Source organism: Herpailurus yagouaroundi, unplaced genomic scaffold (genome assembly GCF_014898765.1).
Source record: "Herpailurus yagouaroundi ecotype Mexico unplaced genomic scaffold, PumYag 67793, whole genome shotgun sequence".
Lineage (NCBI taxonomy): Eukaryota > Metazoa > Chordata > Mammalia > Carnivora > Felidae > Herpailurus > Herpailurus yagouaroundi.
Genome location: NW_024420586.1, coordinates 9,184,477 through 9,202,176, shown reverse-complemented (window position 1 = coordinate 9,202,176; position 17,700 = coordinate 9,184,477). Strand labels below are relative to the sequence as shown.

At 44.7% G+C, this 17,700-nt stretch overlaps 1 protein-coding gene across 1 annotated transcript; it reads left to right on the top strand.

Annotated features, from left to right (window-relative positions):
* Positions 1-4,021: 4,021 nt before the first annotated feature.
* LOC121026070 (ubiquitin-conjugating enzyme E2 variant 2-like) lies at positions 4,022-4,507 on the top strand. Its single transcript, XM_040468888.1, has one exon. The coding sequence runs from the start codon at positions 4,041-4,043 to the stop codon at positions 4,476-4,478; it is 438 nt and encodes a 145-aa protein (XP_040324822.1). The 5' UTR covers positions 4,022-4,040; the 3' UTR covers positions 4,479-4,507.
* Positions 4,508-17,700: the final 13,193 nt, after the last annotated feature.

Genomic DNA, 17,700 nt, shown 5'->3' with positions numbered 1-17,700 from the left:
ATGGTCTTCGTCTAGGTCTTTGTTAAGTGGAGTCGTCAAAGTGGAAATGCAAATGTATTCAGAGTAGGTGATCTCAGTGGCTTCACGCAGTCACAGGTGTCTTTCTTCTTCCCTGCAAGGGCTAGTGGACATTCTTGTCGGAGCAGCTCTCCCGGACGGCTGTCCTCCAAATGATGACTCAGGGACTCGGTGCTTTCTTTCTGTGGCTTCGGTACCTCTGGGGCCATCTAGCCAACAGCTGACGAGAGGTACACACAGACCATTATGTGGAATGATACGTAGGTTATGCCTAGAAGCGGCATACATCCATTCTATCCGAATTCCACGGACCAGAACTCAGTTACGGCCTCGCTCTTAGATGCAAGGGTGGCTGAGAAATTCGGTTTAGCTGTGTGCCCAGCCTAGAGAAGGGCCAGATTGGTGAACGTCAGCCGTCTTGGGCCCAGCAAGGCTACCTATGGTGCAACTGGCAAACTGTTAATGTTCAACGGTCAATTACTCAGCGGCAGCTGAAAGAGAACATATAAAGTGGGGACTGCAGGTGGGGAAGGTAGGATGTATCGTCCTCTTCAGAAAGTGCTGTGTTCCTCATTGGGAATAGGGGAACAAATCAACAGTTGAAACTAAAAAAGCAGCCCTATACCACAAATGCAAGGTCACCCAAGAGTCAGAGAAGACAAAATAGCAGAGGTCTGGGGTGAGAATCACGCTACCGAAGACGTGATAAAATGCCCCTCTGCTCGGAGTCCCCCCCCCCCACCCCCCTCTTGGAGTAGATGCGCTGCTCAGAGCAGCAAGGGTTTGGATTGGATCGACCAGACTGAATTCTCAGGAGATAGAACTCCAGGAAGTTAGCCGGGAGCTCTAGCCAGGTATCACAGACATTATTAGTCAGGCTCTTGTTTTTTCCCTTTGTCTACGTAGGCTAAAAAATGAAGGACGCTTGCTCAAAAAGCTAAACATGGAAGTAAGTACCCTACGATCCAGCCATCCTACTTCTGAGTATACACCCAAAAGAATTAAAAGCAGGGACTCAGATAGATTTGCACAGCCGTGTTCATAGCAGCTTTGTTCACAACAGCCAAAAGGTGGAAACAACCCAAACATCCATCAACAGATGAATGGATAAACGAAATGTGATAAACACAAGCGGTCCCTGGCTGGCTCAGTCAGTGGAGCATGTCGACTCCTGATCTTGGGGTTGTGAGTATTTGAGCCTCACGCTGGGCATAAAGCTTACTTACATAACCAAATAAATAAAAATTTGACATCCACATACAATGGAATACTACTCAGCCTTAAAAAAGAAGGAAATTCTGACACATGCTACAACACGGATGCACCTTGAATGCAGTATACTAAGTAAATAAGCCAGATACGGGGAAAAAAATTTGTATGATTTCACTTCTACGAGGTATCGGGGATAAGCAAATTCATAAAGGTAGAAAGTAGAATAGAGGTGACCAAGGGTAGAGGGTGGTGGTTATTGTTTTATGGGTACAGAGTTTCCGTGTGGGATGATGAAAAAGTTCTGGAAATGGAAAGTGGTGATGGCTGTTGTGAATGCACGTAACGCCACCGAACTGTCCACCTAAAAACGGTTAAAAGGGTAAATTTCATGTTACGTATATTTTACCGCAATAAAAAAATGTTCCCCCCCAAAGTGAAAGGCACAGGCTTTCTATTAGAGACACAAATAACGGCACCAAACGCCAGACACAGGGTCGCCTGGGTGGCTCAGTCAGTTGAGCATCCAACTTCGGCGCGGGTCACGATCTCACGGTTTTTGAGTTTGGCTCTACCTTGGGCTCGCTGCTGTCCACACAGAGCCCACTTCGGATCCTCTGTACCCCTCTCTGTCTGCCCCCCCTGCACTCTCACGCTCCCTCTCTCTCAAAAATAAGGAAATATTAAAAAAGAGAGAGAGACAGAGCCAGATAGAGAAGGATTCCAGTTGGTAAATCAGGATGGGGACGGGGATGGGAAGAATCAAGTAAGACTTCACGGAAGAAACCTCTATCAGCTGGGCCGTGGAGAATTTCAAGCTGGAGATTAGAAGGAAGAGGATAGAGGGCGGATATATTCCAGGCCGTGAGCAAGGGCAGCAGTCAGAGAAGCATGTAGCATACCTAAGAAATTATCAGTTGTTTGTTTACTCATTGCATCTCCTATTTTCCCCTGGTGGGGGCGCTGATACTCCTCCTTGGGGCTGTGTTAGGCAAGAGCTAGTTGCTCAACACTCCCTAGAGTGCATGCACCACCGAAATCTCCCCCGGGGCTTACCTTGAAGAGGCAGAAGCCTCAGCTCCGTGCAGAGGAACGTTTCCACTTGAATCGTACTAAAGAAGTGTACATACTTATGTAATATACAAGGAGAGGGAGTCATTGTGTTCTGAGGAATTTCATGCACAGAATCTGTTTACATATCGTCAGAGGCATGGATGGATAATACTTCCGAGATGGGAAATACAATGTTCTCTCCCCCATGCTTCCTTCTTTGTTTCTCCCTGCTCAAGCAGGTGGAAGAGGGTGTCCAAGGTGCCTCAAGGGAAAGACGCAACAGGGCGGTGCGTGGCTCTGTTTTCTGTGTTGCACTTGAGGTATTTTTGACATATAACACCGGATTCGTTTCAGACACGGGGTTTAGATCCTTGCGAAAGTTAGGCATGGCTCTTTTCTCCGGACCGGACGTTGTTTTGAGCCTCTTTAAAATCAACAAGATAGAAGTTTCTGAACACCAGTGGTCCGCTTCGCTTCTTTGTGCTTGTGGGATTGATTTTCACTTCATTCCCTGCACCAGACCATTCCAGAAGGGAGGTCAAGTAGTGTGTTAGCTGCACAGCTTCAAGCCTTCTGCTGCACACGGACTTCGTCTTCCGACTTGTGAACTGCTCTGCCTCACAAGCTGCTTCAGTTTACCTGATCTGAGGAGTGGACTGACCTCACTCTACAGCCAAGCCCTGGAGGCCCGCCAGCTTGCCTTTTTGAAGGGAGGGAGATCTTCCGACTGTTTTGTTACTTGTCCTGGGGCAGCACTAAAGAGCTGGGGAGACAGCCAAGCTGACCTTCATACCTTATCCAGGGGCAATCTCTCTCTAGGAACTGCATCAAACAAGAAGTGAATATAATTTCTCCAAACAAAGTCCGAAGAGCACGCAACTCTTGATGTCAGGATCATGAGTTCAGATTACTTTAAAAAAAATTTTTAAATTTTTTTAAATAATTTTTTAAATGTTTATTTATTTATTTTCAGAGAGAGTGAGAACTGAGGAGGGGCAGAGGGAGGGGGAAGAGAAAATCCCAAGCAGGCTCCATGCTGTCAGCACAGAGCCAGACACAGGCCTCGAACTCACTAACCGTGAGACGGTGACCTGCGCTGGGATCAAGAGTTGGATGCTTAATCGAGAGAGCCATCCGGGAGCCCCTTAAATAAATTTTTAAAAAATTATCTGTGACCCACTTCAGACCTATTGAATCAGGACTTTGGGAGGCAGAAAAGTGTTTATTTGGTCCGTAAGGGGGTGTGAATGAGAATGCTCATCAAAGAGCTGTTTGCCATGGAAGAATTTGGAAAAACAATGTATCAGCCGTGATACCTTGGATAAGCAAAATGTGTGCAGTCATACTGCACTTAGAAACAAGCAAGGAACGGGATGTACCATAGAGCAAGGTGACAAGGGTAGAAAAACAAAGAGTTGAACAAAAATTGCAAGAGACCTGATGTGGAGCACAGTAACATTTTGTACATTTAAAACGAGTATGGGGGCGCCTGGGTGGCACAGTCGGTTAAGCGTCTGACTTCAGCTCAGGTCACGATCTCGCGGTCCATGAGTTCGAGCCCCGCGTCGGGCTCTGGGCTGATGGCTCAGAGCCTGGAGCCTGTTTCCGATTCTGTGTCTCCCTCTCTCTCTGCCCCTTCCCCGTTCATGCTCTGTCTCTCTCTGTCTCAAAAATAAATAAAAACGTTAAAAAAAAATTTTTTTTTAATAAATAAATAAAAAATAAAATGAGTTTGTTTCGGTGTCGGGCTGCAGGAGAAGATGGCGGTCTCGCCAGGAGTTAAAGTTCCTTGTAATTTTCACTTGTTGGAAGAACTTGAAGAAGGACAGAAAGGAGTAGGCGATGGTATGGTTAGCTGGGGCCTTGAAGATGATGAAGATATGACACTTACAAGGTGGACAGGCATGATTACTGGGCCACCAAGGACAAATTATGAAAACAGAATATATAACCTGAAAGTAGAATGTGGACCTAAATACCCAGAAGTTCCTCCATCAGTTAGATTTGTAACCAAAATTAATATGAATGGAATTAATAATTCCAGTGGCATGGTGGATGCACGGAGCATACCAGTGTTAGCAAAATGGCAAAACTCATATAGCATTAAAGTTGTACTTCAAGAGCTAAGACGTCTAATGATGTCCAAAGAAAATATGAAGCTTCCACAGCCACCAGAAGGACAAACATACAACAATTAATTTTAGTGGATCTCAAACTTGTCTGAAATCAACAGCCTTCTACTCATGTTCATGTCTTGATTAAATATCACAATGCAAAATACCCACACATTAAGTAAAAGAATTCCAGCGGGTAAACATGACCTGGACATTTGTAAGAATATATTTAATATATGTACACCATTAGGTTTTCAGCTTACAGGAGGAAAAACGCAGCACCATTTTTTTTCTCTTGTTAAGGCACTGTCATTTAAGCATAAACCTGGAGTACTCAAAATAGAATTCAGGTTTACAAGATGAAAGCACGGAGAGAAGAGTCAGATGCTGTGGAAGCATGTATGTTTCTGAAAAGTCAAAAAATCTCAAGAAGGAAAAACCGAAATGGCATGCTTTATCCATCTTGCTTAGCGAAAGAGCTTCAAGTTGAAATTGTCTAAAGTGGCAGGTACGACGAATCTTGTCACAAATTGTGTTAATTTTTGAAGCGGTGTGGGTGCTGACTGCGAGAAATATGAAAAATAAGTTCAGGGTTGTTTTGATACCTGTATTTATGATAAAAAAAAATGTTGTGGGGGAGGCCGATGAGTATCTGTTAAAAGCCGTTCCTGTGTGTTACACATAACAGACATGGTAAATATTTGTTTACAGTCTTTGTTTGACACACCATGCATTTAAGTGAAATCAACAAAAAAAGGAATCAGGTGTACGGATATGTGATTTTGAGATTAAAGTTAGTCTTAAAATGTAAATAAAATGTGGAACGTGTCCTCAGGAAAAAAAAATGAGTATGTTTCTAAACACGCTATTCCTTTTCAAATAAAGATCCACGAATAGAGAGGGGAGCAGAGTTGAAGTGGAATGGCAGTGAGGATCAGGGGCAAAGGGGGGAGGGAATTGGTAAATAGTAAGAAGACAGACAGGCAAGCATCAAAGGGAAGAACTTTGCCCAGACAGACATCAAGGTGCTTTGAACTGAGGAACAAGATTCACTCAACTCCAACACGAGGTCCACTAGCTGGCGGGGTGTGGAGAAATCTCTGCAGATGGACCCAGGGAATCTGTTGAAAACGAGACCCCCAGATGAGTCCGCTGCATATACCACTGACGTCTTTAATACCAAAGCATCTTTATGTTTTAGCACTTCCTCGATTTGGTCGCTACTTAACTCTCCAGTCACCCTGGCTTCCGTGTTGCGATCCAGTAATAAAACAAATGTCATGATGTGTCCCACCCATAGATCTTTACACATCCTGTGCCGCCTGTCTGGAACACCCTTTTTCTTTTTCTTTTCTTTCTTTCTTTTTTTTTTAAGTAATCTGTATGCTCAACATGGGGACACAGGGCTAGAAGTCACAGCCCCAGGATCCAGGGTCAGACGCTCTGCCGACTAAAGCAGTCAGGCGCCCCTGGAACACTCTTTTTATCTTTCTTCACCTGGCTAATTCTTATTTATTCCTTTCAACTCAGGCCGGGTGCCATCTCCTCAGGAAAGGCTTTCTTACCCCTCTGGCTGGGTTAAGCTGATCCCCCCGGCGTTGATAGCACTGGGTTACGAGGCCGCTCGTCGTACATTATGCTGAAATCCTTGATTCGTGTGTTTTGAAACCTCTCCAGCCCAAGGACTCGCTCTTACTACCTTTTGGACCTCAGTCCTGGGAATATTGTGCCTGCAATTCAATAGGTGTTCAAATGCAGTAGCGTGTAGCCAGCCCCAGGAATACTATTTCCGTATTCGTTCACTTACACAAGACGTTGTTCAAAAAGGACTTAAGGCAGCCCTTGACAACTAAACTTGAGAGAAAGCGAAGGTGGAATTTCACCGGGACAAGCACCAGCAAGAGCAGCCCTCTGCGGCTACAAGGACCCGTCGCGGCCACCCGTCCGGACAGACCAAGATCCCGGCAGGAGCCCAGCGTTCTGGCTGGGGCTGCTTGGCAAAACATCTCCATCCCTGCCTGCGACTGCCCTCTCCAGGGGACTGCTTGCTTTTCACCCAGCTGCAGGACTCCAGCTGCCAGTAGAAAAGTCAGTCACAGTTCTGGATTAACATCACCTTCATCACTCAGGGAAAGAGAGCCCGTCCTTCCCCCTGGTCCTTTAGGGCTCGGAGAGAGACGTCGCACAGCCCTGTGCGTTTCGGTCAGGTACTGAGTCTATAGCCTCACAAGAAAACTCCAAAATAGAGGCTGCCTTTACAAAATCGGGGAGTCACATGACGGATTGATGCAGAAAATCGGAAAGTTCATTAAAGGATTCACAAACCCTCCACGGAGAAAACATTTGCAGTTGTAGTCAGCCTCCCCTCCCACAGAAAGGAAAATAAATGTTTTGTTTAAATCAATGTTACGAAAGAGTTACAAAAAAAAAAAAAAAAAAAAGCTGAAACGCTGAGTCTAAAATGAATTGCTTTCTTATTTCCAGCATATTTTTTAGTCTTATATCATGACGTTCCTAAAAGAATCATCACAAAGTATAGGTTATTTTTTTTTTAACAGACAAAATTATACTTGCTTAATGATAGGAAAACATGGTTCGGTAAAATCTAAATTCAATTGGCTAAAACAACCTTTCCTGTAATCTGTAAGGTACTGTCTCAGAACGAATCAAATAATCAAGGGGAAAAAAATAGTCAAGGGACAAAATTGGAATACTCACTAAAGCAGGGTTTCTCAGCCTCAACACTAGGGACATTTGGGGTGGGAACGTTCTTCCTAGCGGGGTGTGAGGGGCTGTTCCCTGTATTGTAGGCTGTTTAGCGGCATCCCTGGCCTCTGCCCACCAAATGTCCACCCACCCTGTCATTGACAATCAAAATAGCCTCCGGGTGAGGGAGGGAAGCAGAATCACCACCCCCCCCCCCATCCAGAACCACTGCACTGTGGGAGACACAAAGCCATTCACAGGTAAGTTACAGAGAAGAGTCTGTTAATTAGAACCTGACACAGAATACACAAGCCTTCCCCCCCCCCCCCCCGGGGCCAAACCCCAAGGATTACACTTCTTTAATTCAAAGGTGTCAAACTTGCCAATACTATATTTGGGAGCGGATCCTTTTCTTAATCCGCTTTGGCATTTCAAATCTTGGCATTTCAAACTCTAGCCAAGATCTATCTGATAGAAGAGGTCAACAAAGGAGCCATGTCGACTTCGGTGAACAGGCTTAACCATTCTTGATAAGAACTAATTAGAAATGTATAATGTAGCACCTGTTTATTAAGGGCTTGCAAAAGATGTCCCCGCAAAAGATGTCCCTGTCCTAATCCGCAGAAGCTGCAAAGCAAAAGGAACTTTGCAGATGTGATTACGTTAAGGATCTTGAGGTGGAAGGGTGTCTGACGGGCTCAGTCAGGAGAGCAGGCCACCCCTGATCTCAAGGTAGTAAATTCAAGCCCCACGGTGGGTGTAGAGATTACTTAAAAAAAAAAAAAAAAATACAGTCTTGGGGCGCCTGGGTGGCTCAGTCAGTCAAGCGTCCGCTTTAGCTCAGGTCATGATCTTGCAGTTTGTGGGTTCGAGCCCGGCGTTAGGCTCTGTCCCGACAGCTTGTAGGCTGCTTCGGATTCTCTGTCTCCCTCTCTCTGCCCCTCCCCCCCCATGCTCTGTCTCTCTCTCAAACATAGAGATTAAAAATTGTTTTTGTTTTTTTTTTAATTTTTTTTTCAACATTTATTTATTTTTCAGACAGAGAGAGACAGAGCATGAACGGGGGAGGGGCAGAGAGAGAGGGAGACACAGAATCGGAAACAGGCTCCAGGCTCTGAGCCATCAGCCCAGAGCCTGACGCGGGGCTCGAACTCACGGACCGCGAGATCGTGACCTGGCTGAAGTCGGACGCTCAACCGACTGCGCCACCCAGGCGCCCCTAAAAATTGTTTTTAAATAAAGAATCAAAAATTAAAAAATAAATAAAGTCTTTGCAGGAAAAAAATCTTGAGATGGAGAGATTATCCTGCACTATCCAGGCAGGCTCAAGGTAATGTAAGGGTCCTTGTAAGGGAAAGAGGGAGGAGGTCCCTATAAGGGAAAGGGAAGTCATGCGATGCCAGAAAACAGAGAGGATTGCTGGCTTTGAAGACAGAAGAAGTGGCCAGGAGCCAAGGAATGCAGGCAACCTCTAGAAACTGAAAAGGCAAGGAATAGATTCTCTCCTAAAGCCTCCAAAAGGAATGAGACCCTGACCTCCAGACCTGCAAGAAATAAACATATATTTAAGCCACTAAACGTGTGCTCATTTATTACAGCAGCAAAGAAAACTGACGTGGTGAAAATCCAGCAGGAATATTATGACCTGGGAAGCCAGGAGAGGAAGGCCACTTCGTAGTTTCAATAAGCATAATTTTTTGCCTTTCTTTTTTAAAATTAGAGAGCGCGTACGCAAGGGCAGGGAGGCGGCGCACAGGGGGGGGGGAGAGAGAGAGAGAAAATCGTAAGCAGACTCTGCACTCAGCACGGAGCCTAATGTGGGGCTCAGTCCCACAATCCAGGGATCGTGACCTGAGCCAAAATCATGAGTCAGACACTCACCCAGGGGCCCCAAGAATAATGAATATTTTAAACCATAATTGAAGATCTCAGACAACACAACAATGCATTATCTCTCCCTAATTATAGCCAGGAAGTAGACGGCTCTTAGATGTTAGACACCCATCTAAGTGTATTAAGATGAATTAATTCATTTAATCATCATAACAACACTGTGATGAAAATGTTTTTATGATTTCCATTTTTCAAATAAGAAAACCAAGATCCGGACAGGTTACGTCTCGAGCTCACAAAGCTACGAAATGGCAGCACCGGGCTTCAAATCCAGGCATACCGGCTCCAAAATCCAGATAAATGTGGCCCAGAGTGTTACAGGAGGGTGGCGGAGACACGGGTCCCTGTCTCACCGAGTCGAAGAATGAATCTCGCACACGACAGCGAGTGAGCAACGCGATAGAGTTCGAGGGAAAGGGTCAAGTTTTCCAGAGTGAGAGGGGACCCGAGTGGGTGGCCACAGACAGTTTCTGCCCGGGGCTTTTTCTTGGGACCTGATCAGGGCAGCCCCCTGCCCCCTCACTTAGAGGGAAGGATCTCCAATTTCCTTAGGCGATCACCCCCTCCCACACCACCCAAGGTCTCTGTGGAGTGTCGATCAAGATGGCCTGCCAATACGATCCCCTCCCCACTCTGGAATTTGGAAGGATTCGCCTAAATTCCTGCCGCCTGATTCCTGGAGTGTCCCCGGTTCCCGTCTTTTCTAAGGCTTGCCAGTTCAGCCTTTTTTCTGGTTCGGTGAGCCACGTCGTACCTTCCCAATGAAGGCCTTTATCATTTAAGCGGACGGGAGTCAGTTACTTTCCCTCCAAAGAAGAAAGCCTACCTGAAACTGAGCATGCAAGAGATTTATTTGTGAAGAACCCTTAGTGGCAAGTGCCTTCCCTGGCACATGAAAAGAGCTGGCACACTCCTCCCCTGGCCCTAGAGCAGGCGGGCCGCAGGAAGCGACGAGAACAGGGAGAGCTCGCGTCGAAGGAGGCTGAAGACTGCAGGGCTGTGCAAATACAATACAGCTATGGTCCGATAATCACTCAGAGGCGGTTCCAGAAGTAGACCACTTTTCCTTCGCAATTGCTGTGGCATAGGCTATGTATCTAGAGCGAACTATGCGCGGTGATTGGACCATCCCAGCATCCACCAGTGTGGACACAAATAAGGGATGCGCTGAACCTAGACACGGGAGGGGAGGGGAGGGGAGGGGAGGGGAGGGGAGGGGACGGGAGGGGAGGACCTTGCTGGCGTAATTAATCCTTTTCTTGCCTTCACGCTGCTGTCGGGAGCTCATGTCGATCCCGTGGCCACTAGGCGACCACGGCAGTCAAGATGCTGTTGACAGAGTTGACAAATCAAATAAGGTTTACTTCCAACAAAATGCTACCGTAATCACGATCTCCCCCTTGGTGAGTTCAAGCCCCACTTCGGGCTCAGTGCTGACAGCTCAGGGCCCAGAGCCTGCTTCGGATGCTGTGTCTCCCTTTCTCTGCCCCTCCCCTGCTCACGCTCTGTCTCTCTCTCAATCGCAAAAATAAATACCCATTAAAAAATGTTTTTAAAACACTACCTTAATAGGGCTTATTTCTTTCAGGGTTACCATGTAAAAGTAGGACACGAATAAAACTTCTCTTGGATCCCCTAGGCTTCGGCAACCCTATGCATCATCACAATCTAAAAATCTTTCACCGGGATGCATTTTCCCTCTGCGGTACCCTATCACAGGTACAGCTCCGAAACCACAGCCTCCAAAGCCCTCAACGTTAGGATAAAAACCTGGATATCAGCAGCAGCCTCGCTGACCTGATTTGAACAGGTCTTAAAGTCACTTTCAGTTTCAAAACTTTTTTAATTACAAAAAGCTACATTTTTCCAATAAATGAAACGTCAAACATTTTGAGATTGCCTGAGGCGGACTTTTTTAAGTATTGTGGGTTGGTTTTTTTTTTTTTGTTTTTTTTAACTTTCCATTCGTGACTGACTCAGGGACATTAAAGGCCTTATGTATATTGCCATCACCCCCTCATCTTTTTCAACAATTTTGTCCTAGATTCGGTCTATAGAAGACAAGTTTTACTGTCCCTGTTTAAGAATGTCACGAAGAAGTCATTCTACTTCTCTGAGACGGCTAACTCCATTCTTTTGACTGAAACTCGTGCATTTTTTTTTACATTGATTTATTTTTGAGAGACAGAAAGAGACAGAGCACAAGTGGGGGAGGGGCAGAGAGAGAAGGAGGCACAGAATCCCAAGCGGGCTCCAGGCTCCGAGCTGTCAGCACAGAGCCCGAAGCGGGGCTTGAACTCACAAACCGTGAGATCAGGACCTGAGCCAACGGAGCCCCCCAGGCACCTGTGAAACTCGTGCATTTCTAAGGGCATTAAGAGGGCAAGAGCAAATTAAGAATGCATTCAGATTTCGGTATTTGTTGTTACAAAAATAGATGGCACTGGGTCTAGATTCATCAGTCATCTGGGGTTTGTTTGTTTGTTTGGTGAGAAACCTGGTACTGGAAGTTTGTACCTCTTGCCCCCTTTCTTTCAATTCCTGCATTTCCCACCATCTGCCTCTGGTAACAAGTCTGATCTCTTTTTCTACGAGGTGTTGTGTTTGTTTTTGTGTTTTTTTTTTTATAGTTAATAAGCTATATATATATATTTTTTTTTAAGTTTATTTATTTGGAAAGAGAGCAAGCATGAGCAGGGGAGAGTCAGAGAGAGAGAGGGAGAGAGCATCCCAAGCAGGTTCCGTGCTGTCCGCGCAGAGCCCAATGCGGGGCTCGATCTCATGAACCGTGGGATCATGACCTGACCCGGAACCAAGAGTGGGAGGCTTAAACCACTGAGCCACCCAGGTGTCCCTCAACGAGTTTTTTGGTTTGTTTTTTTTTTCAAACACCATGTGTAAGTGAGATCACAGTATTTGTCTTTCTCTGACTTATTTCACTTAGCATAATGCCCTCAAGGACCATCCATGCTGTTGCAAACGTCGGGATGGCTGAATGATGTATGTATCCCTATCTCACATTTTGCTGATCCATTCATCCATCGATAGACCTCTAGGTTGCTTTCATGACTTGGCTATCGTAAATAACGGCGCTGTGAATGTGGGGCTGCAGATATCTCTTTAACGTGGTGTTTTCATTTTCTTTGGCTATATTCCCGGAAGTGGAATTGCTGGCTCAACACTCATCACATTTGACTTCTCTTCAAAGCATAGCCACTAATTAGCTATGTATCAGGATAGACTGCAAAAAACCCCTGACGGTCGCTTTTCCCCGTTTCAGCTTCAACCATCAAAAATTGCCCCGCCCTTAAAATCGTAGCTGTTCTCAAGATTCGCTTTGGCTACGAGACGGCAACTGAAGTGACCTCATGTGAGTTGTAAGTCTTGCTGCTATTGGAAGGTGACCCCACTAAGTGAATAGACCTGGACCAGTTTACTGGAGGTGAAGAGGCCGTGTAGACAGGCGATCTAGCTACGCCAGCCATTCCAGCCAGGGTTCCAGGCACAGCAGGGAGCCCAGTCCAGAAAAGCTGCACTGCTTCAGGTCATAAAAACTGCCATCGCGCTGAAGAGCCAAATAAATGGCTACTTGGAGCCACTAAGATTTAGGGTACTTGCGGTGCAGCCAAAGCTCACTGACATCACGGCCCTTAGAACACGTAAGCACTCTGTAACGCTGTAAAATGAGGGGACTGAGGGAGCGCTAGAATTTTCTTCTTGTAGAAACATTCTTAGAGATATACATACCACCCTCTTTACTCCTGAGCACACAAGTGGAAGGAAGCTAAAAATAAGATTGACCCAATTTGGGGTCGCCTGGGTAACTCAGCTGGTTGAGCGTTCCACTCCGGATTTCGGCTCAGGTCATGATCCCAGGGTTGTGAGATCGAGCCCCACATCGGGCTCAGTGCTGAACGTGGGGTCAACTTGGGATGCTCTCTCTCTCTCTCTCTCTCTCTCTCTCTCATCCTGTGCCCCGTTCCCCACTCTCTCACTATCTCTCTATCTCTCTCTCGTGCGTGCTCTCTCTTTCCAAAAAAAAAAAAAAAAGATCGACCCAGGTCTGTACAAGGATTCAAGATGTATAGCAAAGAATAGTATGTGAAAATCTTTGTAAATATTAAAACTGTACAAAATTCAGCTGTCATTATAATTACACACACGTGAGGAGTGCAACGTAGCCTAAGGAAAATACAGGAAGAGCAGCACAAAAGTGTCTAAGGCAGCCTGACGTTTGTCACGTGAGGAAGGAATGGTTATTGAGCACCTGCAATGCCCCTAGTTAATTACATACATTAGCTCATTTAACCCTCAAAATGACCCTATTAAGTAGTGTCATTATCAATCCACCTTACAGATGAGAAAACTAACGCTTGAAGATGGTAAATAATTGGACTAAATTCAAAGAGAGTAAGATATAATAACAAGGGTATAGACGAAGGTCTTTGGACTTCAAAGCCTAAAGCACGTCTTTGCTTTCACCACTTTACCCGTTACCATCCAGCAGAAATGAACTTAAGTTAGGTATCGTGAAACATTTTTTTTCCTCTTTCTTTTCACACCTATACATACAAATGGCATAAAAGGATTATCTATGCAGTCAAGGTCTTATTGTCCCAAAAAATCTTCTGTTAATCTGGGGGCATTTTTTTCCTATCTATTTTCTCTATCCTGGATTTTTCTTTAATCAAGAAAAACCACACTTTTATTATTATTATTTTTTTTAAATCACGCATGTAATACGTGAACACAATGTTTATTATACAATGTCAAAGAGGGGTGCCTGGCTGGCTCAATTCGTAGATCGCGTGATTCTTGATCTTGGAGTCATGAGTCCCAGCCCCACGAGGGGTGTACCGTTTACTTTAAAAATATATATATGAGCACATATTTGTTATAAATAGTCAAAGAGAGGTGCCTGCCTGGCTCGGTTGGTGGACCATGCAACTCATGATCCCGGGGTTTGAGCTCCTCGTTGTTTGTAGGGATTGCTTAAAACTTAAAATTTTAAAAGAAAAGTCAAAGAATCAAAGGCTTACAAGGTTCTTTTAAAAAGATCAATATGGGGGCGCCTGGGTGGCGCAGTCGGTTAAGCGTCCGGCTTCAGCCAGGTCACGATCTCGCGGTCTGTGAGTTCGAGCCCCGCGTCGGGCTCTGGGCGGATGGCTCAGAGCCTGGAGCCTGTTTCCGATTCTGTGTCTCCCTCTCTCTCTGCCCCTCCCCCGTTCATGCTCTGTCTCTCTCTGTCCCAAAAATAAATAAACGTTGAAAAAAAAAAAAAAGATCAATATGGTGTGTACTCTTCTAAACACATAGTTCATACACGATTCTATTGCATTATAATAAGTCATTTATTACTTATATGCAGATATTATATATTTTTGTTTTACATATATGGGATAATTCTAGATATATTTGTTGCACCTTTTTCTTTCACTTAACATTATGTCTTGGAGATTTTTGCATATTGGGGCATATAGATCTGGCACATTTCTTTTTAAGCTTATTTATTTATTTTGAGAGAGTCCCAGAAAGGGAGGGGCAGACTGAGAGAGAAAGAATCCCAAGCAGGGGTGGAGCCCGACTCGGGAGCTCAATCTCACAAAGGGAGAGATCATGACCCGAGCCGAAATCAAGAGTGGGAAGCTTAACCAACTAAGCCACGCAGGTGCCCCAGATCTGCCACATTTTTAAAAACTATGCAAATAGTGCATGTACCATGTTATTTTTAACCCTTCTCTTATCCATAGCCACTTAGACTGTTTTTAAATTTTTACTGCAACATAATCATGTGCATACTTTTTTTTTAAAGTGCCTCAGCAAATGTAATCACACATAGAGTATTATAAATGTGAGAGCATTTTTTTAAAGTTTATTTTTATTTACTTTGAGAGAAATAGAGAGTAAGCTGGGGATGGGCAGAGAGGGAGGGGGGGACAGAATCCCAAGCAGGCTCTGTGCTGATAGCACAGAGCCCTACGTGGGACTCGAACTCACTAACCGTGAGATCACGACCTGAGCCGAAGTCAAGAGTCGGATGCTTAACCGCATGAGTCACCCAGACACCCGGAGATCACTTCTATTTATAGATATGGATTTAGTTTTAATTTTCAAAATTACTCCCAAATTGACTATCCAAAAAAAAAAAAAATTCAATTCCGAAGAGGGTATAGAGGTTCATTTCCACCACCCTAGTGAATACTAGATATTTTACATATTTTTCCCTAATCTTCTTAGAAACAGATTATTATAGCTTATTTTACATTTCCCTGATTTCACAAAAGCATTAGTCCTCACGTTTATTGGACATTGAATTTTCTTCTTCAATAAATGAATATTTCCTGTAATCAATTTTAATTGCATTGTTTTCCTTTTGCACGCGTGCACGCGCACACACACACACACACACACACACACAATGGGTATTAATCCTTTCATATATGTATTTAAAATACACTCCCATCCTGTCACTGAACTTTTATCTCGGTTTATGGTATATTTCAATGTACAAAACTGTGACATTTGCATCTATTCAAATATGTCAATATTTTCCCTTCTTGGATTCCAGGCTTTTAAAAATACTTTTCCCCGCTTCTACTACTTCCAAAGCTATTCTAACCTTTAGCCATTTAATTCATCTGCAATTTATTTCGTATTTGACCTAGAAGGGTTTTACTTTGGCTGTCAATGCCAAAGTATTTTTACTATTTTGGCTTTAGAACGTGTTTTATGTCTGGCAGAGCAAGTCCTTCTTCATTATCCCTACTTTCCAAAAACTTCTTTGTTATTCTTGTACATTATCTCTTTTACATTAAATTCAGAATCACCTTATCAAGATTCTAATTAACATTGCGTTAAATTTATGCGTTAATTCTGGGGGGAAATGACAGTTCTATGTGGTAGGCAGATTAATGTCCCCCCAAAGATGTCCATGTCTTAATGCTGGAGCCTATTAATATGTTATATTACATGGCAAAGGGGAATTAAAGTTGTAGGTGGAAATGAAGGTCGCTAATCAGCTGACCTAAAGATAGATTTTGCTGAATTATCTGGGTAGGGCAAAAGTAATCGTTAAGGGTCCTTAAAAGTCAAAGAGGAAGGCAGAAAACCAGAGTCAGAGGGAGCTAGGACTTTGGAAGATGCGTCCGAAAGGTGCAATGTTGCTGGTTTGGAAGATGGAGGAAGGAGACCGTGAGCAAACGAATGCAGTGGCCTCTAGAAGCTGAAAAAGGCAAGGAAATGGATTGTCTCCCGGAGCCTCTAAAAAGGAATATAGCTCTGCTGACACCTTTATTTTAGCCCAGTGAAGGCCAAGTTGAATTTCTAAACAGTAGAGCTATAAAGAAATAAACCAATGTTGTTTTAAGCCGCTACAGTTGTAGCAATTTCAGGGGTGCCTGGCTGGCTGGGTCAGAAGAGCACACAACTCTTGATCTCAGGGTCATGAGTTTGAGCCCCATGGTGGGTGTAGAGCGTACTAAAAAAATAATAAAATAAAGTTTTAAAATAAATAAAAATAAAGGCTTAGTAATTTTCTTGCAGTAGCAACAGAAATTAATACATTCTACATTATTGCAATTTCTAGAACAGTTGGGATATTTGATTGCAAGCAACAGAAACAGACTCCAGCTAGGGGTGCCTGGGTGGCTCCGTCCGTTCAGCGTCCAACTCTTGATCTCGGTTCAGGTCACGATCTCACCATTTGTGGGTGTGAGCCCCACATCGGGCTCTGCGCTGACGGTGCAGAGCCTGCTTGGGATTCTGTCTCCCTCTCTCTGCCCCTCCCCTGCTCGTGCTCTGTCTCTCTCTCTGTCTCTCCTGCTCTTGCTCTCAAAATAAATGTAAAAACTTAAAAAAAAAAAAAAATAGATTCCGGCTAACTTAAATACAAAAGGAATATATTGAAATGATAGTAGAGATCTTCTAGAACTCAGAACACTTAGGAAACACCAAGGTCTGGAAGGAAAGCAAACACGAGGAGAGGCCGGAGAATAAGATGCATAACTACAGTTTTTGTGCCACTCGGTGCTCAATTGAAAAATCAGAAACCATCCTGGACGCTCAAGCAGAGGGAATTTAACACAAGGAATTTCTTCCAAGGGTGTTGGAAGGGCTGAAAGAGCAAACGGAAGAAGGAGGCCAGAGAAAAAGGGCGAGGCAGGAACTGTGCGTAGAGTGTTAGTCAGAGATCAGTAGTACAGCACCCCTGTGCCCGGGCTGGGGCCCATGAGCCTGCGGTCACCGTCGAGCTTCTGAAGACAGTATTGCCACTGCCATTGAAACTGCACTTTGGGGACGCCGGGGTGGCTGGGTCCTTTCAGGGTCTGCCTCTCGGCCTCGGCTCAGGTCACGATCTCAGGGTTGCAAGTTCAAGCCCCGGGTTGGGCTCCACGCCGGGGGTGAAACCTACTTAAGAAAGAAACCACGGAAAAGAAACTGCACTATGGCTAAGCAGGAAACCAGTATCCCACACTCGCACTAATGCCCAGAGCCTTCTCCAGCTCCTCTCAGTTCTTTTCTCCAGTGGTGCTCTTGTCAGAGACTTCCTCCAAAAGTGGGAGAAAGGACTTGTCCGCTGCCTTTAAAATTTCCGCCATGATTTCCCATCAGCAAAACACAACAGAAAGCCAGCTAAACAGGCAGTTTGGGGAACGTAGCTTGTAGGGTTTTAATCCCAGCAGGAATATGGTTAGCCTGCTACCTTTTT

Coding starts and splice junctions, on each gene's coding strand:
- LOC121026070 (XM_040468888.1), top strand. CDS start 4,041: ATGGCGGTCTCGCCAGGAGTTAAAGTTCCTTGTAATTTTCACTTGTTG.